This window comes from Rana temporaria, chromosome 2 (genome assembly GCF_905171775.1).
Source record: "Rana temporaria chromosome 2, aRanTem1.1, whole genome shotgun sequence".
Taxonomy (NCBI): domain Eukaryota; kingdom Metazoa; phylum Chordata; class Amphibia; order Anura; family Ranidae; genus Rana; species Rana temporaria.
Genome location: NC_053490.1, coordinates 368,815,103 through 368,831,859, shown reverse-complemented (window position 1 = coordinate 368,831,859; position 16,757 = coordinate 368,815,103). Strand labels below are relative to the sequence as shown.

At 40.9% G+C, this 16,757-nt stretch overlaps 1 protein-coding gene across 2 annotated transcripts in view; it reads right to left on the bottom strand.

Annotated features, from left to right (window-relative positions):
• Positions 1–3,298: 3,298 nt before the first annotated feature.
• Positions 3,299–16,757, bottom strand: part of LAD1 (ladinin 1) — a 129,425-nt gene continuing 115,966 nt past the window's right edge. For both annotated transcript variants that reach the window (XM_040337728.1, XM_040337729.1), the window contains one exon: positions 3,299–3,516. In XM_040337728.1, the coding sequence (XP_040193662.1) occupies positions 3,511–3,516 (6 nt within the window). In that variant the 3' untranslated portion in view covers positions 3,299–3,510. The remainder of the gene's footprint in view (positions 3,517–16,757) is intronic.

Sequence of the window (16,757 nt, the reverse complement as noted above, 5' to 3'; positions counted from 1 at the left end):
GTCTGCTTTATCTCATTTAGCTGAGAGAAAGCAGAGATGGCTTTAATTTCCCATTCTTCTAATTACTCTGATTAGATCTTGCTACTACTTCATCTACAGGTCTGGATCAATTCACAAATATCAAGAGGTGGGCAGAGAAGGTAAAAGAACACTTGGGGGTTATTTACTAAAACGGAAGAGTGCAACTCTGCACAGAAACCAATCAGCTTCCAGGTTGTATTGCCAAAGCTTAATTGAACAAGCTGAAGTTAGAAGCTGATTGGCTACCATGCACAGCTGCCACAAAGCCTGCTGTTTTTTTGGGAGAGCAATTGTATCTGTTTTTATTGCTATACCGCAGGGGTGCCCAACCTTTTGAAGACCAAGGGCCATTTAAGCAACTTGTTAACCAGTCGAGGACCACAATGAGCGGAGCAGGCAGATGACAGGTCACAGCTACTCTATAGGCCCTCCGATCCGCTCAGACGAAAGGGGACGAATTCCCTTCTGTTTTTCGGATTGGAGGTAGGTGGGCTTAAACAGACATCTGCCACTCTATAGAGGTGAATTGAGGGTCCCATTTGGTTAGGCTGATCGTGTGAAAAGGGCCTAAAACTGCTTTCACACTGCACAACGCGTGTGCAACGTAGTGCACCTGTGTCTATCCTGCGGATTAGCTGAACTTTGCCATAGACTCCACCTGTGGCAAAAGGAAGCATCGGCTTATGGGGCTCTACTCCGCAGCCGCTTTCTACCTCTACCACCAGCTTCATTCACAACACTGATGCTGTGGTATGGCGGGTTGGCAACCTGCAATCTGGGCTTGCCAACCCACTATTCTAGAGCAGGATGTCGCGGGCCACATCAGAGGGCTCCGGGGGCCACATGTGGCCCCTGGGCCACTGGTTGGCCACCCCTGCTATACTGTATACAAATTGTTTTAAACCTACTGCCCAATGATTTGCTTAGTGTGATTCCATTTGCAAGTTTCACTTGTTATTTTGTGAATACCGTATTTATCGGCGTATAATGCACACTTTTTTCCCCTTAAAATCAGGGGAAAATCGTGGGTGCACGTTATACGCCGATCCGCTGTCTCTGAGCGCTGCCGCCAACATATAACGAGCGAAGTTCACTCGGGTACACTCGGCCGCGCTCGGTAACGCTGGCGGTCACGCCCTGTGCCGCCTCCTAGCCTTTATGCGAGAGGAGCCGAGCGTGGCCCAGCATAGCCGAGTGTACCCGAGTGTACTGCGCTCGGTATATGTCGGCAGCGGCGCTCAGAGACAGCGCAGGAGAAGCGGGGAGGACACCACCGAGACCGCAGACGGACGCCGGACCGGACAAGGTAAACCTTAAAAATGTAAAATAAAAGGTATGCAACCACTTTAAGAAATCCTAAAACTACAAAGGTAGCTTCTTTAATTAGATGTATTAAGACTGAATTAATTAGGTGTTTGTGAAGCAAAGCACAGGGTTGGTCATTTCTATTCTTCCTTTGCAGATGCTGTCAGTGACATTTCTGGTAATAGTATTTATTCTATTCTTCCACACTCCAATAATAGGATGGTTATCCGTGTTCTGCTCTTAGGTATGCCCCCCACTTCCAGCAAAGTGTACCGCTAGTCAGCTCTATATAGTTAAATAACGGGGAAAAAAAAGGATCTCAAACCCTTTGTTCTGTAATGGCTTGCCTCATTTTCAGGGGTTTCATCTCTAAAGGATTGTTTACACAGGCATTTAAAATTGAGATCGGTTTGCATTTTGCTTTTATTCTCTCCAAACAGGCCAGTATGAGTTCATAGCAAACTCATGGTAAACAGGTTACAAACACAGCTCAAATACCCATGTACACTATCTCAAACACTGGGGGAATTTTTGTTTGATATGCAAAGACTATGCACCTGACCTTAAAAAAAAAATCACAAAAGTGTCCTATCCAACATGTGATGAATAATTATTTCATACACAGGTACATTTCATTGTTTGCACATGCAAGGATTTGGTTGTTTGGAGTAAGGACATACATCAGGCATTTAGACAAACTATCTGCCGAGTAGGCATGTGCATTTAGTTTCGGTCCGATTCGAAATTCGGACACATTTTTCATTATTCAGACATTCGGATGCATACGAATTCCCGAATTGTAATATTAACGAATTTAACCGAATCCGAACGAACGTTTTCGAATCGAAAACCCGCGGACGGAATTCGATCGAATTCGAAAACAAATTCTATTCGAATCGAATTCGAAAACAATTTGATTCGAAAACAAATTCGAATGAAAATTGAAAGCAAATTTGAATCAAAATCTAAAAAATATAAATCGATTTCTAAAAAAGAATACAATAAAATAGAATATAAAATAATAAAACAATAGAATGAAAATCAAAGAATAGTAAAGAACAGAACGGAATTTAATAGAATGTAATCAAATACAATATAATATGACCTGGCTTCTTCTATCTATCTTCCATTTTCTTAAATTCAAAATTCATATAGAATGAACTCAAATACGAATAGAAAAATATTAGTAGAATAATAATATATATATATATATATATATATATATATATATATTTTTTTTTTTTTATTCTGCTCTATTCTAATATTTTTCTATTCGAATTTGAGTTCATTCTATATGAATTTCAGAAGATGGTTATATATATATAAATGTAATTATATATATATATATATATATATATATATATATATATATATATATATATATATATATATATATATATATATATATATATATATATATATATATATAATATATAATATATATAACCATCTTCTGAAATTCGAAATTCATATAGAATGAACTCAAATTTGAATAGAAAAATATTAGAATAGAGTAGAATAAAATATATTTATATATACTGTATAAATATATATATATATATATTATTATTATTCTACTCTTCTAATATTTTTTTATTCGAATTTGAGTTCATTCTATATGAATTTCGAATTTCAGAAAATGGAAGATAGATAGGAGATAGATAGAAGAATTGTTTTCGAATTCGAATCGAATAGAATTTGTTTTCGAATCCAGTCGAAATATTATCGAATCCGATCTAAATATTTTCGAATTCGGATTTTTCAAATTCGATCGAAAAATAACGAATTCCGAAAACGAATTTAACACATGTAACGAATCTAACTTAACGAAATTAATTAAATAACAAATTAAAACGAAACAAAACAAATTTTTCACTTTTGCACATGCCTACTGCCGAGCATATTCATAAGCCATGTTGCAGTCTGCGAAATTAATTTGATAGACATCTTCGTCTTAATAATAACATACAAACATTTTGAATTTATTTTATTTTGGTATATTCAAGAGGGAAATCGGATGTACAATAGAAGAAGAAGAGATGCTTCCAGACAAAGACAACTGAGGTAATTTAATAACAAAGTAAAACTGTAAGTGTAAATGTACTCTGAGGATAGAATCTTCTAGGATATGGTTTGATCATATTGGCATAATTCCTTGTTTGTAATAGGCAGAGTCTTTTGATCTCAGAGCTGAAAAAGGTAAAAAAAGAATTAGTAAATAAACCAAAAATATATACTTTTGGCACTCACCTAATAAAGTATCTGGAATTTTTTTTTTTTATGAGAAAAACTGTGTTTCAATTAGTAAGCCGATGAAGATGCCTGAATCATAAATAAAGTCTAATTTAAGATGTGGAAATTATGAAATCTTTGTAATGAGAATGTTGGAATAAGTGGATTTCTTGAATAAAATCTCAAGATAGTGTTATTAAAATAAATGGATTCCAGGAAATTAACTCAATTGCTATTTATTAAAAAATAGTATAAAATGCAGATTGTGTGATAACTGTCATTTAAAACGTTCATAAATCTTTCAGGCTATATACCACACCGTACTACAACAAAGATCCATGTGCTACTTTATTTATTTGCACTAAGGCCCCATTATACCTGAACGATTTTCTGCTTAAAGCTCAAAAAACGCACAAGGTGAATCTCATTCATTTCAATGGCCCTTGTTCAAATCTGAGCGTTCTGTCGCCTATAGCAAAATGCCTGTCGCTCAAAAAAGTACAGGAGCTTTTTTTTGGCAAATTGGAGGCAGATTGGTCCTTGAGACTTCAATCTCATCTCCTGAAACTATGCAACATAAGCATTTTACGAGCACATTATTGCGCCTTTTCCGCCTTTTCCCAGTTCTGTGAGAAGAGGAGAGGCAGATCATGAGTTCCTACTAGCTAGGAACCACAATCTGTCATTTCCTCCAGGTAAGTCCTTACAGTTAGAACACATCTAGGGAACACAGTTAATCCCTTGATTGCCCCCCAGTGTTAACCCCTTCCCTGCCAGTGACATTTACAGTAATCAGTGCATTTTTATAGCACTGATCGCTGTATAATTGTCAATGTTCCAAAAAATTCGACAAAAGTGTCCCGTCTATCCGCCATAATGTTGCAGTCCCGATAAAAATCGCAGATCGCCGCCATTACTAGTAAACAATAATAATAATAATAACAATGCCATAAATCTATCCCCTATTTTTTTTAGAGGCTATAACATTTTCACAAACAAATCAATATACACTCATTGCGATTTTTTTTTAACACAAATATGTAGAAGAATACATATTGGCCTAAACTGAAGAAAAAATTTGCCTTTTTTTAAAAAAAAATTGGGATATTTATTATAGCAAAAAGTACAAAATATTGTGGGTTTTTTTTGTTAATAGGTCAAACAATAAAAACCGCAGAAGTGATCAAATACCACCAAAAGAAAGCTATATTTGTGGGGAAAAAAGGGACGTCAATTTTGTTTGGGTACACCGTCGCACGATCGCGCAATTGTCAGTTAAAGCGACGCAGTGCCGTATTGCAAAAAATAGCCTGGTCATTGGGCAGCCAAATCTTCTGGGGCTGAAGTGGGTAATGATGCTAGTACACCCATCATATGTACAGTATTCTTATTCCCACATGAGATGTGCATATACAATCCCTACCAATGGTCAAATGCATGCTTTTATCCTAGGCACTCTTTATTTTCTTTTGGAAGCTCGAGAGATCTCTCCATAGCAAACCACAATTTCCACATGTCTATTTTTGTAAAAACAGATCCAAGAGCATGCTACTGGGGACAGCGTCTGCTTTATCTCATTTAGCTGAGAGAAAGCAGAGAGGGCTTTAATTTCCCATTCTTCTCATTACTCTGATTAGATCTTGCTACTACTTCATCTACAGGTCTGGATTAATTCACAAATATCAAGAGGTGGGCAGAGAAGGTAAAAGAACACTGGGGGTTATTTACTAAAACGGAAGACTAAAACGCAACTCTGCACAGAAACCAATCAGCTTCCAGGTTGTATTGCCAAAGCTTAAGATCACTTTCACACTGAGGAGTTTTTCAGGCGGTACAGCGCTAAAAATAGCGCTGCTATACCGCCTGAAAAACTCCTGCACTGCATACTCAATGTGAAAGACCGAGGGCTTTCACACTGAGGCGATGCGCTGGCGGGAGAGAAAAAAATCTCCTGCCAGCAGCATCATAAGAGGAGCGGCGTGTATACTGCTCCTTCCCATATAAAACAATGGGAAACCGCGGTAATACCGCCCGCAATGCGCCTCTGTAGAGGCGCATTGCGGGCGGTATTAACCCTTTATCGGCTGCTAGCGGGGGGTAATACCGCACCGCTAACGGGCAAATCCGACGGTATAGCGCCGCTATTTTTAGCGGAGTTATACGGCTCCTGCCCCAGTGTGAAAGGGGCCTTATTGAACAAGCTGAAGTTAGAAGCTGATTGGCTACCATGCACAGCTGCCACAAAGCCTGCTGCTTTTTTGGGAGAGCAATTGTATCTGTTTTTATTGCTATACTGTATACAAGTTTTTTTAAACCTACTGCCCAATTATTTGCTTAGTGTGATTCCAATTTGCAAGTTTCACTTGTTATTTTTTGAATAAATATTTTTTACGGGTTACACTACGAGTGTATCTGCTTTTTATTTTTCATCCTGCTGATGAGTCAACCCTGACTGGACCACGTTTGGCGCTTTGGAGTTTCCCTTCATAAGGAGATATAACACATGCATTTGACCATAATATATAATGGTCCACAGGATGCGGTAAGAGGCTTTAATACTTGGTGTCACCTGGTGGTGGAAGCACTACGAATTGTGATTGTGGGGACACTGGTGGAGCAAGTGATATTTGGATGATTTGTTTCCTTTTGGACTTTCTTGTTCCACATATATTTTTCCTTTTTAGCCCTTGTGAATGGGCTCTTATGGACACTTATTTATATATTGATATGTGATTCTTTTATACACGTTTTTACCTAATAAGTTTGATGTCATTATATTAATCAATTTTTGTGTTTTCACAATTATGAGTTCAATCTTTTAGTGATGCTTCATTTATTTATCACAATTCTTGCATCCAGTGTCACAAGTTGCTTAAAGCGGTTATATACCCGCACATGTCAAAAAACAAACAAAGAGTGCAGGAGCTTATTTTTGGCAAATTGGAGGCAGATTGATCCTATAGACCAGGGGTCTTCAAACTACGGCCCTCCAGTTGTTCAGGAACTACAATTCCCATCATGCCTAGTCATATCTGTGAATGTCAGTGTGTTACAATGCCTTATGGGATGTGTAGTTCCACCACAGCTGGAGGGTCGTAGTTTGAGGATCCCTGCTATAGACTTTAATCTGATCTCCTGAAACTATGCAAAATAAGCATTTTACGAGCGCAATTGTAAACCCTACAGGTTAGCCTAGATTAAGGCTTACCTGTAGGTGCTCGAAATATCTCCCAGACCTGCACGGTCTAAGAGATATTTGCAAATCGCCGTAGGGCTATTTCTTCTGTGCATGGGCCGGATTTCGAAAGGGCACGCTGTGCTGTTTCTATCTCGGGTCATGCCGCTAAAGGCGGCTCCCGCGCGCATGCGCGGGAGTGATGTCACACGACTCTGGCCAGTCACAGAGCCGGAGTTTGCGGCCCCCGGAAGGAAGAGGGGTGAAGAATGAACGTTCGCTACTAGTGAGGAAGACACGGACATCGCAGGCTTCTCCTACAGGTAAAAGTCACATAATGGGCTACTATGCGATGCATAGTAGTCCATTATGCTTTACCTTTGCAGGGAGACAAAGAGAAAGTAACACCCATCAGGCTTTACTTCCTCTTTAAGAGATATTCAAACTGCATGCAGCCAGTAACTTCAGTGCATGCGCTCTGAAGGAATAGCATAGCTGTGCTTTCCCTTCATAGTTCTGTGCCGCCACCGTGACTTCAGCGCGGCCGGAGCATGCGAACCTGGAAGGAAGACCCAGTGAACATGGAATTCCTATCAGTGGTGTATACTAGCACATTATGCCATTGTCTTGCAGTTTACTACCGATTTAAGAACCAACATTTATGTCTTCCATACAGTGGTCCAGTTTGTAATTTCTGCCAAATTTTAAATCCTTGGTTGCATTTTTTGCATTGAATGAGGTACAACTGTATGATCCTTTTAAATATTGAAGGTCCCTTTTGGGTGTGAAACACCTTTTAGTGGACTGATTTGGCTGCACCGGATGCAGATTCTTTTGTTTGTGTCTCTGTAATCAGAATGAAGTTTCCTGCTGATTCATTTATGTCTGAGGTTGGATGGTCACCTAAAACCCAGTATTGTTTGTTTTTTTTGAATAATTCTATCAGTGTTTTTTTTTTTCCACTTTTATGATGGGTTGGTGCTCTTTGATTATCTCTCCTATTTTGTATAGTGCGCAGTTCTATGTGGCTAGAGGAACATGGATATTACTTTTTTTTTCTCTTTGTATTGTAGGTCATTTTATTTTTGTTTTTTTTAAGGCAGTGTTTATTCTTGTACTGATGGTTTTGTCATTGTAAACTTTCCTATGGAAGGATTCTACTTGTATTCTGAAATGTTTATTTTCATCTTCTGGGTTAGAGCTAATGAAGTGAAATCTATTGACTATGATGGCTCATTCAGTATGTTGAGGGTACTTATTTTTTTTATCTCAGAGATTGTCTTACTTAACATTTTTATAAAACTTTTTTTTTTTTATAAAGGGGTTGTAAACACTCCAGTTTTTTCACCTTAATGCATCCTATGCATTAAGGTGAAAAAACTTCTGGCAGTCACCAGCCCCCCAGTCCCCGTTTTACTTACCTGAACCCTGGAATGTCCCACGACGAGGACGCGCTGTCTCTCTGCCCAGGGTTCTCGGCTCTTGATTGGATATATTGATAGCAGCGCAGACATAGGCTCCCGCTGCTGTCAATCAAATCCAATAACGCAGGGCCGAGTCTTGCATTCAGCAGCTATGGACGCCGAATGCTGGACTCGGGAGCGCACCCACAAGGTAACCCCCCCCAGGAGAGCGCTTCCCCTAGGGGGTTATCTAATGCGGGAGGAGCCGCAAAAGCCGCCCAGGGACCCCATAAGACGGCGTTCTGGGCCACTCTGCGCAAAACGAAATGCACAGTGGAGCGAAGTATGACATGTTTGTTATTTTAAAAAAAAAAAATCCAACCTTTACAATGACTTTAACTTTTGGAGGAGATCTACTAAAACTGGAGCACTCAGAATCTGGTGCAGCTATGCATGGAATCGGTTTCTAAATTCAGCTTGTTCAATTAAGCTTTGACAATAAGGTTGGGTTCACACATATGCAAATTCGCATGGCAGGCAAGTGTGACGGCTCTCAATGGAGCCTGTTTCACACATGTCCGGGGGGCCACAGTCCGAATTGAAAAAGGGTCCAGTGTATCATAATCACTGCACCAACCTTGTCGAACATTTCATGTTGTTATTATGGACATGTTACTTGTTACCCCACCCCCACTGTTATAAGGGGCTACTCCCTGATCTATTTAAAGCGGAGTTCCGGACACAATTTCACTTTTTAAATATAAATACCTCTGTAATACACAAGCTTAATGTATTCTAGTAAAGTTAGTCTGTAAACTAAGGTCCGTTTTGTTAGGTTGTTACAGCATTTAGACACTTTATAAAATAGAAATTGACTGGGGCCATCTTAAGTGTGGGCATCATGAAGCCAGACTGTATGACTTCCTGGATTTCAGCCTTGCAGATCTCGCACATGCTCAGTGCTGCACAAGCAGTGTCAGATCAGGTTTCAGCACCTGTACTGTCCAAGTCACATGATTCTTTGAGACTGGGGAGTGCACAGACTCCTGGAAAGTTACACCCACTACATTCCCAGGAGTCTGTGCGGTTAGGAAGCATTAAGCACCTAGGTGCAGGAAGTGGGAAGATTAACTATTCTGCCTAGCAACAACACTTTGAAGGCATCTAAAAAAAAAAAAAAAATTGTAAAGGACTAATGACATTTTTTTAAAACTACTGATGTAATGTTATATTTATGGGTGGAACTCCACTTTAAATTTCTTCTGTTAGGTCATTTGAGCTCTATTCCATCTCAATAGAATTCTTGAACAAGAAAAAGGGTCAGGTTCAGGTGCGAATACAGGCTAAAATTCAGGTCTGAATTGTTGTACAGGAACGCACCGGACCCCACACACAGTGGCTGTGCACTGTGCGGGGCGTCAGACTAATAGGTTTCTATTAGGTCCGTGATTCTTTTAGAAGCACGTGATTACAGCCTGAGGCTCTGATTGGCTTGTTTTATGTTGTCCTCGGGGCGCAGTGCTCCCACATTGTGACTTTAGTGAATCAACATTTGCCACCGGTTTCCAGCGTCTCCTCCCAGTCAATCAGGACAGGAGGCTGAAGATTTGGAACACAGAAAAAGGACTGGGTTAACACGGAAGCCGCAACGCCCCGGTATCAAGGGAGCCATAGCCGCTGGAGGGTTCCATTTGTAAGGTGAGTGCGGACCTGAAGGTTTTTTTTTTTATGCCCACCAATTGTTTTTTAGCACCATCCGCCACTGTAATCATCCATTCTCCAACCTCCTTCTTATGTGTATGGCCATCTTAATCCAATTGGCATGTATAATGCCGCGTACACATAATCGGAAATTCCAACAAGAAAAGTTCGATGTGAACTTTTGGTCGGAAATTCCGACCGTGTGTAGGCTCCATCTGACTTTTTCTGTCAGAATTTCCGACAGCAAAAATTTTTAGGCAAAATTCCAGCTTAAAAAAATCCACGGTTTTGTTGTCGGAATTCCCGATCGTGTGTACGTGGCATTAGAGTAAAAATTTGAGGACACAATAGGAATTTGGGGGCCTTATTTCCTTCACAAATAAAAAACTACAACAGCACTAATCCTTAAAAATATAATGCCTAATCAGTTTTGTTTTGCCACAAAGATTCTGCCTCCAATAGCGATTTCTCGTCTTCCTCTCCCCCTTCCTCCTCTATTTATGTTTTTATTTATCTATTTGCCAATTGAACAGTAACAAAATGACTGCTGCGGTCTGATCAGTCATCTCTCAGATCCACTACTGTTTCAATCCCTGTCCCTGGTCAAAACACCACAAGCCAGTCCCTGATCATTTGACCAACCCAAATGCCTGCTATACATCCCTGCCAAATTAACCCCTCTCAGACAATGCACCCTATTAAGGCTGAGGCCCCATTCACACTTCGCATAGAGGAAACTTGCGTTCCCGCTCATGATTTTGTGTGGCAAATTTTCATGCCATTCCGTATGTCACAATTAAGGCAGCCCATTCACTTCAATAAGCTGCCCTATGCGTGTTAGTCGCTCTGCTCCTGAAGATCCTGCTCTTTGAAGCAACATGATTTTTAAAGGTGATTGCAGTGTGATTCTTCTGCGGCAAAATCAATGAATGCACGTTTTGCAGTGATTGCCATGCGATTTAGAATTGTGGGCTGAATTGCGGCAAATCCAAATCGCCAAATTTGAATGGGGCCTGATACTTTCCCCTCCCCATGCTCTCCCAAACTTGTCCTGGTAGGGGTTGCTAGTAAAACTAAAACAGAAAACTACAAATGTTATTAAATACCAATAAAAATATTAAACTTGGTAAACATATTTCAGTTTTACCTGTGCAAAGCTAAAAAGTTTAAAGATAGTTTTTAATTATTTTTATTCATGTACATGTAACATTTTATTTTTGTTATTTGTTTATGTATCAGTTACAACCACCAGTTAATGCATTCTTTGCATTAGGGTGAAAAACATTTTGTTCTGCAACTTCCCCCGACCCCCTCTTTTTCTTAACTGAGCCCAATCCGATCCAGCGACGTGCACGACAGCAGCATCTCCCGCCGCTGTCTCCCTCCTCATTGGACAGATTGATATCAGCGGAAGCCATTGGCTCTCGCTGCTGTCAATCAAAAGCTGTGACATGGGAACAGGGGGTGGGGCTGTCCTGCTGTCTGTTTCAAAACAAAGCTTTGGTAACACTTTAAAGGGGCTGTAAAGGTTTGTTTTGTATTTCCTAAATAGGTTCCTTTAAGCTAGTGCATTGTTGGTTCACTTACCTTTTCCTTCGATTTCCCTTCTAAATATTTTTTTTCTCACTTCCTGTTTCTCCTCAGTAAGCTTGCCACCATCACCTGAGCGTTTGTTAGTCAGCCAGAACAGCTTACTGAGGAGGAACAGGAAGTGAGAAATTCAGACAAAGAAAACAAAGAAAAAAAACATTTAGAAGGGAAATCGAAGGAAAAGGTAAGTGAATAAACAATGCACTAGCTTAACCACTTAACCACTTGACACCCGCACGCCGTCATATGACGTCCAAAACAGGGACCTGTTATCCCGGGTGGACGTCATATGACGTCCTGGGCTTTGCGGGGGGATATCTCAATGATGCCTGCACCCGGAGGCATCATTGAGATATCATTTTTTAGCGGCGGCGATCCTGCGCACCGTAAGAACGATCATAGCGGCGGTTCCGCCGCTAGATCGTTCTTACAGGCGGCGGGAGGGGACATCCCCCCCTCCCGCCGCCATTCGGTGCTTCTCCGGGCTCTCCCGTCCCACCGGGGGCCCGGAGAGATGATCGCCATCCGCCGGATGTTTGCCATAGAGAAGACTGGTGACCAGATGGTCACCAGTCATCTCTATGACCGTCGGAGGCCCGGGCGCGATGTGATGACGTCACGCCCGGGTCCCCGTAAGTAAACAAACCGCAATTGCGGCTAGTTTGAATGAGATCTGTGAATTTTTTTTCACGATCTCATTCTTTCCAGCCTGGAGGAGAGATGTGGGGTCTTATTGACCTTAAAGAGGACCTGTCACACACATTCCTATTACAAGGGATGTTTACATTCCTTGTAATAGGAATAAAAGCGATTGAAAAAAAAAAAGTGTAAAAAATAAAAAATAATAATAAAAAAATTAAAATGCCCCTGTCCCCAGTAGCTCGCGTTCAGAAGCGTACGCACACGTAAGTCCCGCCCACGTATGTAAACGTCGTTCAAACCACACATGTGAGGTGTCGCCGCGTGCATTAGAGCGTGTGCAACAATTCTAGCACTAGACCTCCTCTGTAACTCTAAACTGGCAACTTGTAAAAACTTTAAAGTGTCGCCTATGGAGATTTTTAAGTAACGAAGTTTGGCGCCATTCCATGAGTGTACGCAATTTTAAAGCGTGACATGTTAGGTATCTAGTTACTCGGCGTAACATCATCTTTCATATTTTACCAAAAAATTGGGCTAACGTTACTGTTTTGTTATTTTTTAATTTATGAAACCATTTTTTTTACAAAAAAAAGCCGTTTGAAAAATTATTGCGCAAATACGGTGCAAGATAAAAAGTTGCAATGACCGTCATTTTATTCCCTAGGGTGTCTGCTAAAAAAACATATATAATGTTTGGGGGTTCTGAGTAATTTTCTAGCAAAAGAATGATGATTTGTACATGTAGGAGAGAAGTGCCAGAATAGGCCCGGGAAGGAGGTGGGTTTTAAAGCCCGGTATTGAAGTGGTTAACCACTTGGGATCCGCCTGCCGTCAATTGACGGCTACAGTGCGGATCCCAATCGCCAAACTGCCGTCAATTGACGTCCGCCCCTTAGGGCGGTCCCCGCGCGCGCTCCAGAGCGCGCTGCGGGGAAAATCTGTGTTGGCCGTGTCCCTCGGACACAGCCAATTACAGATCGCCGCGAACGGCCAATCAGAGTGGCCGTTCGCGAGGCGATCTGTGCGGCCAATGAGAGAGGATCTCATATGTAAACATATGAGATCATCTCTCATTGCCGTTTTACACAGAGACAGCGGTGCTGTCTCTGGAGAGGAGACCGATCTGTGTCTCTTGTACATAGAGACACAGATCGGTCACCCCCCCAGTCACCCCCCCCCTCCACCTACAGTTAGAACACTAAGCAGGGATACATTTAACCCCTTCCTCACCCCCTAGTGTTAACCCCTTCAATGCCAGTCACATTTATACTGTAATTAGTGCATATTTATAGCACTGATCGCAGTATAAATGTGAATGGCGCCAAAAATGTGTCCGATGTGTCCGCCATAACGTCGCAGTCCCATTAAAAATCGCAGATCGCCGCCATTTCTAGTAAAAAAAAATAATTAAAAAAAAATAATTCTGTCCCCTATTTTGTAAGCGCTATAACTTTTGCGCAAACCAGTCGCTTATTGCGATTTTTTTTTTTTTTTTACCAAAAATATGTAGAAGAATACGTATCGGCCTAAACTGAGAAAAAAAAATGTTGTTTTTTTTTTTAAATTGGGATATTTATTATAGCAAGAAGTAAAAAATATTGTATTTTTTTCAAAATTGTCTCACTTTTTTGTTTATAGCACAAAAAATAAAAACCGCACAGGCGATCAAATACCACCAAAAGAAAGCTCTACTTGTGGGGAAAAAAGGACGTCAATTTTGTTTGGGAGCCACGTCGCACGACCGCGCAATTGTTAGTTAAAGCGATGCAGTGCCGAAAGCTGAAATTTCACCTGGGCAGGAGGGGGGTATATGTGCCCAGTAAGCAAGTGGTTAAGGACCGCCTAACGAAGATATACGTCGGCAGAATGACATGGCTGGGCACAAGCAGGTACCTGTACGTCCTCTTTAAGTGCCCAGCCGTGGGTCGCAGGCGCGTGGCCGTGACCCGGTCCGAAGCTCTGTGACGGCGGCACCCGATCGCCGCCGGAGTCCGCCATTGGTCACAGGAGCTGAAAAACGGGGAGAGGTGTGTGTAAACACACCTTCCACGTTCTTCACAGTGGCACTGTCATTGATCGTCTGTTCCCTGATATAGGGAAAGGCTATCAATGACGTCACACGTCCAGCCCTGCCCCCCTACAGTTAGAAACACATATGAGGTCACACTTAACCCCTTCAGCGGCCCCTAGTGGTTAACTCCCAAACTGCAATTGTCATTTTCACAGTAAACAATGCATTTTTATAGCATTTTTTGCTGTGAAAATGACAATGGTCTCAAAAATGTGTCAAAATTGTCAGATGTGTCCGCCATAATGTCGCAGTCACGAAAAAAATCGCTGATCGCCGCCATTAGTAGTAAACAAAAAATTATTAATAAAAAAGCAAAAAAAACTATCCCCTATTTTGTAAACGCTATAAATTTTGCGCAAACCAATCGATAAACGCTTATTGCGATTTTTCTTACCAAAAATAGGTAGAAGAATACGTATCGGCCTAAACTGAGGAAAAAAAATATTTTTTTTATATATTTTTGGGGGATATTTATTATAGCAAAAAGTAAAAAATATTGAATTTTTTTCGAAATTGTCGCTCTATTTTTGTTTATAGCGCAAAAAATAAAAACCGCAGAGGTGATCAAATACCACCAAAAGAAAGCTCTATTTGTGGCAAAAAAAGGACGTTAATTTTGTTTGGGAGCCACTTTGCACGACGGCGCAATTGTCAGTTAAAGCGACGCAGTGCCGAATCGCAAAAAGGGGCCTGGTCCTTTACCTGCATATTGGTCCGGGTCTTAAGTGGTTAAAGGAACTTAATTTAGAAAATAAAAAACAAACCTTTACAACCCCTTTAAGTCAGCATATCCTTCTTCCTTTCTGTTAGTAGGGAGGGCAATGTCTTAGGCCCCGTACACACGTCCGAGGAACTCGACGTGCCAAACACATCGAGTTCCTCGTTGAGTTCAGTGTGGAAGCCGCCGAGGATCTCGGCAGGCCGACTTTCCTCATTGAACAACAAGGAAATAGAGAACATGTTCTCTTTTCGGCCCGACGAGTTCCTTGTCGGCTTCCTCGCTGAAAAGTGTACACACGACCGAGTTTCTCGGCAGAATCCAGCTCCGACCGAGTTTCTGGCGGAATTCTGCCAAGAAACTTGGTCGTGTGTACGGGGCCTTAAAGAGAATGTATAGTGTTTTTATATGTATAAATTTTCTTTTTTATGTGCAACACACAAAAAAAAAATATTAAAAATAGATTTTTTGATTTTTAAACTCTGTATATATTTCATATTTGGCATTAGAAGGCAGCAGGTGAAGTCAGGGCTGCTGTTAGAAATCATGGGGCCATGCAAGCCTTACTGATGGGGTACCCCCCCCCCCCCCTCCTACCCGAAGTGATGCTGTGCACTACTTAGTAAATGAGGTGAAGCATTTTTGCTTGCAAACGATTGAATGATAGACGTCGGCAGAACTTCCTCTCATTTACGAAGCTCTGGAACAACTGCACTTGCAGAGTGCACAGTCTATTTACCTGTTGTAAATCAACCCCATCCATCATGGATGCACCCTGTAATATGTTTTTGTAAAATAAAGATTTCATACAAATACATCAGTTTATAAACTGTAAGCTTTAAAAAAATTTACCAAAAACTTTTCAGTTCACTTTTATACAACTGTTTTTCCTCCAACAGGTGGCAGCAAAACATTGTGAATAAATTGAAACTGTGATTGTGCAAGGTCATACACTCTTATATATATATATATTACTCTAAGTATATAGTATTTTACATTTTACCCTGTTGTTCTAAAAATGTTAACCAAAAAGATGCCTACAAATGAATAAAATAAATACTCACTTATTGGATCATCAGTCTGTTCAAGAGCTACAGCATCTGGCAGACTATTCTCAGCCAACACATTGGGGTATTTCTGTCTGCTTCCCTCAGTATGCATTGCGGTTTTATTTGCAAGCCCCTACATTACACCTGTGTGTCCGGCAGTGACATAGATGTCATATCACCACTGCACACAGCAGGAAAACCAGGCATCCGACAATCTTGGAACTATATTAGATGGGAATTATCTGCAGAAACTGTGCCAAGAACAATGATTTTCAGAAGCTGAAAGTCAACTTAGGCCTCGTACACACGGCCGAGTTTCTCGGCAAAAACCAGCAAGCAGCTTGCTGGGTTTTTTTTTTAAATTTTTTTTTGTACACTTTTCGACGAGAAAACCGATGAGGATCTCGTCGGGCCAAAAAGAGAACATGTTCTCTATTTCCTTGACGGCAATGGGAAATTTTGGCTCGCCGAGATCCTCGGCGGCTTCACAAGGAACTCGACGAGCAAAACGATGTGTTTTGCCCATCGAGTTTCTCGGCCGTGTGTACGCGGCCTAAGTTACATAGTATCATGGGAAAGCACAGTATAGCCTTCTTAAAAAAAAAAAAGTGTCTGCTTGTCTCACCTACTGTACATCACAAAACAAAGGGTTAAGTCTTCATGTTAGGATAGTGGGTGAACCGGTGAAGCTATGCAAAAAAATTATTTGTGCCCCCGGCCAACTGTACATGCAGAACCACTGGATTCCAGAATAGATACAGAACAGAATAGATAATAACTTGTCTGATTATACTTTTCTCTTGGACTCCATGTCCTACTCCTCTCTTGGCCTCCATGTCCTACTAATCTC